This window comes from Falco peregrinus, chromosome 14, assembly GCF_023634155.1.
Source record: "Falco peregrinus isolate bFalPer1 chromosome 14, bFalPer1.pri, whole genome shotgun sequence".
Lineage (NCBI taxonomy): Eukaryota > Metazoa > Chordata > Aves > Falconiformes > Falconidae > Falco > Falco peregrinus.
In genome coordinates, this window is record NC_073734.1 from 16,919,628 (window position 1) to 16,926,518 (window position 6,891).

Consider the following 6,891-nt stretch of genomic DNA (forward strand, 5'->3'; position numbering starts at 1 on the left):
GCCCGCTCCCGGCCGATTGGCGTAGAGCGTGATGATTGGCGGCGGAGCCGGCCAGTCCGCTGGCGAGCGTGGCTGCGCGGCGGGCAAGCGGGAGCATGGAGCGCGGCGCGGTACAGCGCCTGGCCGCCCGGCTGGGCCTCACCGAGCCCGGCGTCATCAGGTACCGCGCGGGTGGGCGGGCGGGCGGTACGGCGGGGCAGCCCCCCTCGGCGGTCCGGCCCCGGCACAGCCTTGGGAGTGGCTTCACCCACCCCCACCCCCCCCCGGGGGCGTCGTTCCCGTCCGGAGAGCCGCGGCTGCCCGGCCTGGTCCCCTGCAGCCTCCTACCCGGGGGCGCTCCCGGCCCTGCCTTCCGCCGCCGGCCCGGTTCTGCGCCGCGGAGGCCAGCCACCGGCGCTGCGGGCTGCCAAGGGCAGAGCTGCTGCTGCCAGGTGCCAGAGGCAGGGCGGCCTTGGCCTGCGCCGGGCCGGCGCCCTCTCCCTCAGCGTGTGCTGGGCTGGGGGCGCCCTGGGCCCGGCTGTCCCGCAGCCCCTGGCTGTCCTCACAGCCCCAGCTGTGCGAACACGGGCTCTGTGTACCGGGTGTTTTGCAGAAAAGCTGAAGAGTATCTGCGGCTGTCCCAGGTGAGATGCCTGGGATTCATGGCTCAGGTGACAGCAACGAGCGCTGCCGTGATGTGCCTGGACCTGGCTGCTAGTTTCATGAAGCAACCGGTTGACAGAGTAAGATACTGGATATGGCTTGGCTGGCTGTTGCATTCTCCATAAATCCAATAAAATCATTGTTCTGTGTGGTGTATGTCGGGAGCAGGACGGGGGGTGGTTATGGTTAGCACTGGCATTACCCTAGACCCAGCAGTGTGCTCCTAGGCACAGTGTTAGAGCTTTCACTACTCAGAGTTTGCAACAAGGCAAATGGAGATCAGTGGCACAGTCGTTTCACAAGTTGACCTTTTATTGCTATAAATTCAGCTCTTTTAGTAACAAGTAAACTACCAGCAAGGATGTTAAATTTACGATCCCTCCCTTTTACTGTGGGAGGGAAGCAGCAGCTACAAGAAGTCCCTCTCTATAGCGGTACCTGTAAACTTCCACCTGCAGACCTGCTGGGTAAATAGCACTGCGCCACCACAATAACGTCTGGTACAAGGGGTTTGTGATTGTCCATTCACAGACAGAAGAGAATTTAATTGGACCTGACCCCATGAGGAGCAGCATAAAAGTATTGCTCATCTCTTTAAATTGCCCAGACCTTGGCTGCCTTTGTTTTTAACCACCTCGTTGTCATACAATGTGGAAAAGACAAACCTCACTTCCAGTGAAATGGTCCAAAAATAGCACTGCATTAAAAGGTGCAGCATTCCTAGGTGGTTAATCTTTCTGCGTGCAGTCAAAACTTACATCATTCGTTGCACAGATTTGTTTAATATAGCAATTGAACTTTATTTTACAGTGTTGTATATTTTCTCCCTAATCTGTGTGGCTTGCCTGCATAAGATGTCGGGAAGGAATCTTGCTAACTCTTCAGGTTTGTTTTTGTCTTCTTGAAAGAGCTATTGTGTTAAACTCTCCGGTTTGAACAAGACTGCTTACCAGAGCTTCATGAAGTCTTTGGAGTGTTTGCTAGAGGTGAAACCTAGACTGGGAATGAGAGACTTGGCTGTGCAATTCTGCTGCACAGAGGCAGTGAACACCGCTTCAAAAATACTGCAGAGGTGAGGAAGCTCTCTGAGCACACTGGTAGCCACTAGTAAGATTCTTTGTTCATTAGATGTGTAAAGAGCTTGATGGTTGAAAGGGCCAGGTATCTCCCACTGGCTGGAGTGGTGAGGTGAGTGCTTACCACTGACAATCCAGCCATTTATCCAGGACACTTTTTAGGATACCTGTTAGAAAGGCTTAGTCTGTGAATCTCAGTAAGTCATTGTCCAAGTCCCAGTTCTTCAGCTGGGAATAGTGTAAAAAATACAGGAATCTTAGTCCCTGTATTTGTCCATAGCATCACACTGTCTTCCATTTAACTGCTGATCATGTCACAGTTCAGAAGGTAATGCTCAGTAGAAACAAATCCTCCCTTCTGGAAAAGCAGATCTCTTAAAACACACGTTACCTGTAAAAACAATAGGTAGAACACTGCAATGGAAATTCAATAGCTTTAACTAAGATTTTGCATTCTGTAACATCTACTTTAACAAGAGCAATACCTGAAGAGCTGTGTTCTGGAGTGCTGTCACCCTGATAGCACATTTAAATGCTGTAAGGTCAATGAACAGAGGCTGTGTATGCTTGACAGTGTTTAACACAAACCAGAAAAAAAACCCCGAACATCCTGGGGACAGGTGGACAATAAAAAATTAAATTCTTCAGTGCTGCACATCCACTATGTCGTTTTCCATATTTAAGCCTTCATCCGTGTAATACCTAGTAGAGGAATCAAAGAAACTGTAATTCTACTCTCTGTTACAGGATGGATGTATGCAAAGCATCTTATTATAACTTGAAGATGTAATGTAGATAGAAGTGCTGTGATGTGGAGCAAGAGAAATAGATTTTGCTGTCATGCTTTGATCCAGATCCCTAACCTAAAATACCTTCAATTCAAAACCAGGAGATGATACTAATGCCCTTCTTTTCCCTACTCTCTTTTGGTCTTCTCAGCCAGCAGCAGCTGTTTCTGCTTGACTTGGTTACAAAGGACCAAGTGATCCAACAGGAGACTTGTTCAACTGCTGAGTACTATGCGACAGCTTCATTTGAGGCAAATGCACTATGCAATTATCATTCTTGTTGTTCTTTAGGTATGAATCCAGCCTCTCTGAAGCACAGCAAATGGACCTTGATTTATCAAAACCACTCTTTACAACAGCTGCGCTATTCACTGCATGCAGGTGAGTATAGCCTGGGGGGTCTTTTATAGGCTCCGATGTCCAGTGAGACACCAAACAGAAACAGCGCTTATAAGTGGATGAGTCATTCTATGTCTGAATGGTCTTGTTTATCCCATCCTGCTGCCCTGCTCCTGGAAGTGGAGACAACTCTAGCAAACCACACCTTTCCTTACAGTGAAGTCTCCAACCTGCACTACGTTTGCCTTCAGGATAAAGCAGGAGTGTTGTTTCAAATACACAGAAAAGGATCTTGAGTTACTTATCCTAAAATCATTAAAACCCGTCTTCCCTGGTGTGTAATGGGATGTTGCGGGTAATTCCATTAAGACATATCCGTGGTAGTGGCTGAAAAACTTTTTTTATCGTTTTGCACTTAACTCTCCTTCCTCTCAGCCTAACCAGCATAATGTAATCCCTCAGTAACATTTCCAGATTTAGTGAGAATTTTTTTCCATTGTCAGGATAGATTTGAGCTGGGCACAAAGCAAGAAGTTCTATAGCTTTTGGTGAGATACTGCTTGAGGTGCAAGAGTGGCTGCTAGCTTACTTCTGAGCACCAAGAAGCAGCCGTTCTAAAGAAGGAAAAGCCCTCAGCCCTACACCGTCACATCCTGAGGGTGTTGTGACCTTTGGGAGATGGATCTAATAGCTGTAAGACCTGTATCATCTTGGAAGATAGGTGTCTGGAGCACCTGACTCAGCCGACCCTTTGTATGAATTTGCTTTGATGCAAGTATCTTGCCTCTCAGTATTATGCCTTGTAACAATCTTATGAAGCAGTTCAGGTGCTGTGTAGTTGCACAGCTCCCGGCAAATGTTCTCGTGACACAGGGGTCCCATTCAGCTTTTTGCAGTAGTGGGATTTTGTCCTCATTCCCTCAAGATCTGAGAAGCACCTTTCCTAACAGAATTTCCTTATGTAACTTGAACTAACCCTGAGTTTCAATTCCTGAACAAGTAGTGACTGAGTAGTGTCGGGGGTCTGTTTTTTAAGCAGATTTGTTTCTGAGTGAGGGAAGGATTAGACAGAACAAAACCTCAGGCCTAACTTTCTCATAGGCATTGTTGGTACAGTAAATGCCACCTCACCTGAGTGATAGTTGCTGGAGCGTTGCTTTGTACAGAGCTAATTTAACTTTCTCTTGTAGGTGTTTGAAGGTAAAAGTGGACAAAACTAAAATGTTGGCTGCATCTGGGGTGAAAAAAGCCATATTTGACCGGCTGTGCAGTCAGCTGGAGAAGATTAGCAAGCAACTCAGCCGTAAGTTTTTGGCTTTACCTGTGTAAGACAGCATACTCATCACCTGGTCTCGGTGCTCCCATCCTTTTCAACTGGTGATTTAATTCTGATGACTTTCAGCTGTCTCCTTCCAGCCAAACCTGCTCATGCATTCCAGCATGATCCCTGCAGTCCAGTTCCCAATCACAGTCATTGCTTCTGGGAAAGTTGCAGCAGCTTAGCATGTGGCAAGACCAAAACCAAATATTTTTCTCTCTTCTCAAATCCTCACTTCTCCTTACATTCTATGCTGCTGCAAGTTATCCCCTACTGCTCCTATACTACCTAACCTATCTTGGATTCCTCCTTTTTGCTTGCTTGCTGCATCTTGTTAACATGGCAACATGACACACAACATAACCATATTGCTCCCTCTCCTGCTTTGACTGACTCCTGCGTTTGTCCTTTACCCCACTGCAGAATTAACCAGTCTAAGCCTTGCTCTTCTGGTAGCAATTCAGCTATTACCTGACACCATCCTTCCACATACAGTGGGCAGACATGAGGAATCTTTAAGCCTGTTGTTCAGCCTGTAACGCTCTCCGCTCCTTTTTGTGGAGGAGGAAGACTGAAATATGATACACACCTTCCTGTCCTTGTATCTCCTCCTTCCTGCATATCTCCTTTTTCATTTCCCAGGCTTTCCTTCTTACTTTCCCCCTGACAGTACCCCTGCTTGACCCTGTCTTCACGCTTTGTATTGTGAAGTTTTCTAGAATGTGCTGCCTGAACCCAAACCAAAAGCTGATGCTCTCTCCCAAGGCATGGACCTTCCCATAGTGCAGTGCCCTATAAAAAAAACCCAAAAACCTTTACTCACCTAACAGCTAAAACAGCTAAAGGCAGCTGGGAGTTTCTGTATCAGTTCAGGGAAAAGCGCGTTTCTGTATACATGGACAGCACCACGGATGTTGTGGGCATCTATAATACAGTAATATACAATATAATACAAAGTGTGGAAGTGGAATAAAAGAAGAAATAACCAATAACCCTGCCTGACTAATGAAGAGGGGTAGCAGTGTGGGTTTGGGGTATAAAAATGGCAGATTATTGTGGTTACTAATGCAGCAGCAGTCTGTGTAACCCTTGAAGCATGCTGGCACCTCTGCATGTAGAGCTTGAGCATCAGTCTGGACCAGGGAACTGCCCTGACTGGGAGACAAAACTTTAGGAAGGTGGCACTGCTGTCAAAGAATGGCATATAGCACACCACCCTTGGGGCCCCAAACACCGTTCAGAAGTAAAGCAACTTACTTATTTTTTTAGAGGAAGATGTTTCACAGGCTGAAGAGCCACCTGAAATCTTGCAGACCAACCTGGAGCACTGTGAGAAGGAAGATGGTAAGTTGTATTTAGCCATGAACTAAAATCACCTCACCAGAGCCGTTCTGAACTTCATAATCACTTAATATTTCAGTTGTGTAATGTGCCATAATGCTCGGGTCACTCTGTTACTCTGTTCTGCAAACCACTGGCTAATGTAAGGACAAAGAGAACTTGGCAGAAGGACAGTGGTGTTCATACTGGGTAGTTCTAGCAGAATGAAGGACAAGTTCCATTCAGACACAAAGGTGAAGAGGTGACTGTTCCAGCAGGTGAGGGGAGCAGCAAACCATAGGGTTAGATAACACAGTGACAGACCCTGTGCTTGTGTCTGTACAGTTGCTCACTACTGTGGTTATTCCCAGCAACATGTTGCCCACGATGGCCTGTCATGGACTTTCTCCTTCTCTAATAGAATCTGAAGATGATGAGGAGATGCCATGTAAACGGCTGAAGACTGAAACAAAAGAAGACTATGAAGAATGGAAAAAGAAAATCCTGGAAAACGCTGCTAAGGCACAAGAGACAAGTAGGAGTACTGCCTCTGTAGTGCCACCTAGTAATACAGCTGCTACATGCTCATAATTTTAACTTTCCCTCTGCTCTAACTTGAGTTCCAATAGCATATGAGTGATGGCTGCCTGGTAGCCAGCTGATTTTATTAGCTAGTTTTTAAGTTTTTAAGAATGTTATTTTTAGTAAATGACACCAGAATTGAGGTGATTTTGCAAGAAGCCTGTCTGACATATTGCCAGGCTGGTACCTGAGCAACTAAGACATGAGGTGGTAGAACAGCTTCATTCTCTTGCTGCAAGCAGCAGGTAACATTCTAATGCCATGTTAAATGTAAACAAGTTTTATGCCCTTTGGCCCCCGGGCTGGAAGTAGTCAGTGAAAAAAAACGGGGAGAGGACTAACAGTGCCTTCTTAAACCGCAAAATCAGCAGAGGAATTAAGACTGATGATTTTTTTATTATTATTTTTTTACTGTTGAAGAAATGTTTAGTCACTGAATTTGACTTATTTTTATGACATGTATGGAATGGAAATGTCTGTGCTTGTAAAGGGTCCCAAATATTCCAAGAAACAATAAAAATAGTGGAAGGAAAAGAAAAGCTTTGCATTATGACATCAGGTTCTTGGCACTTGTCATATATAAAACCTTTGGAATGCAAAATGAAAGACATACAGGAGCTGTCTGTGCTTTATGAAGGAAGATACCCAGGGGACAGAGGTTCTTGGCTGGCTAATGCAGGCTTCTTTGCATCTTGCAGTCATAAACTTCAGGAAGAGGAGAGCATGCTCTGCCCTGTAGTTCTTAGAGGCAACTTTTGCAGTCCTACACTTTCATCCCAGTTACTCAAACTACAATTTACGTTAACTACTTTTTGAAGGTAAATCA

The 6,891-nt window shown here is 46.0% G+C and overlaps 1 protein-coding gene across 2 annotated transcripts; it reads left to right on the forward strand.

Moving 5' to 3' along the window:
* The first annotated feature begins 35 nt into the window (after positions 1 to 35).
* On the forward strand, positions 36 to 6,604 carry ORC6 (origin recognition complex subunit 6). Of its 2 annotated transcripts, XM_055818470.1 has the most exons (8): positions 81 to 160; positions 593 to 722; positions 1,551 to 1,714; positions 2,798 to 2,887; positions 4,036 to 4,148; positions 5,433 to 5,507; positions 5,905 to 6,022; positions 6,528 to 6,604. In XM_055818470.1, the coding sequence occupies exons 1-8, from the start codon at positions 96 to 98 to the stop codon at positions 6,580 to 6,582; spliced, it is 810 nt and encodes a 269-aa protein (XP_055674445.1). In that variant the 5' UTR covers positions 81 to 95; the 3' UTR covers positions 6,583 to 6,604. The 2 variants fall into 2 exon arrangements, with proteins under 2 accessions (XP_055674444.1, XP_055674445.1); XM_055818469.1 differs by having other exon boundaries at positions 36 to 160; positions 5,905 to 6,604.
* Positions 6,605 to 6,891: the final 287 nt, after the last annotated feature.

Excerpts from the sequence above, each read along its gene's own strand:
- ORC6 (XM_055818470.1), top strand. The coding sequence starts at position 96 with ATGGAGCGCGGCGCGGTACAGCGCCTGGCCGCCCGGCTGGGCCTCACC. Across the intron at positions 161-592 it reads ACCGAGCCCGGCGTCATCAG|AAAAGCTGAAGAGTATCTGC; the intron begins GTACCGCGCGGG and ends GGTGTTTTGCAG. Across the intron at positions 723-1,550 it reads TGAAGCAACCGGTTGACAGA|AGCTATTGTGTTAAACTCTC; the intron begins GTAAGATACTGG and ends TCTTCTTGAAAG.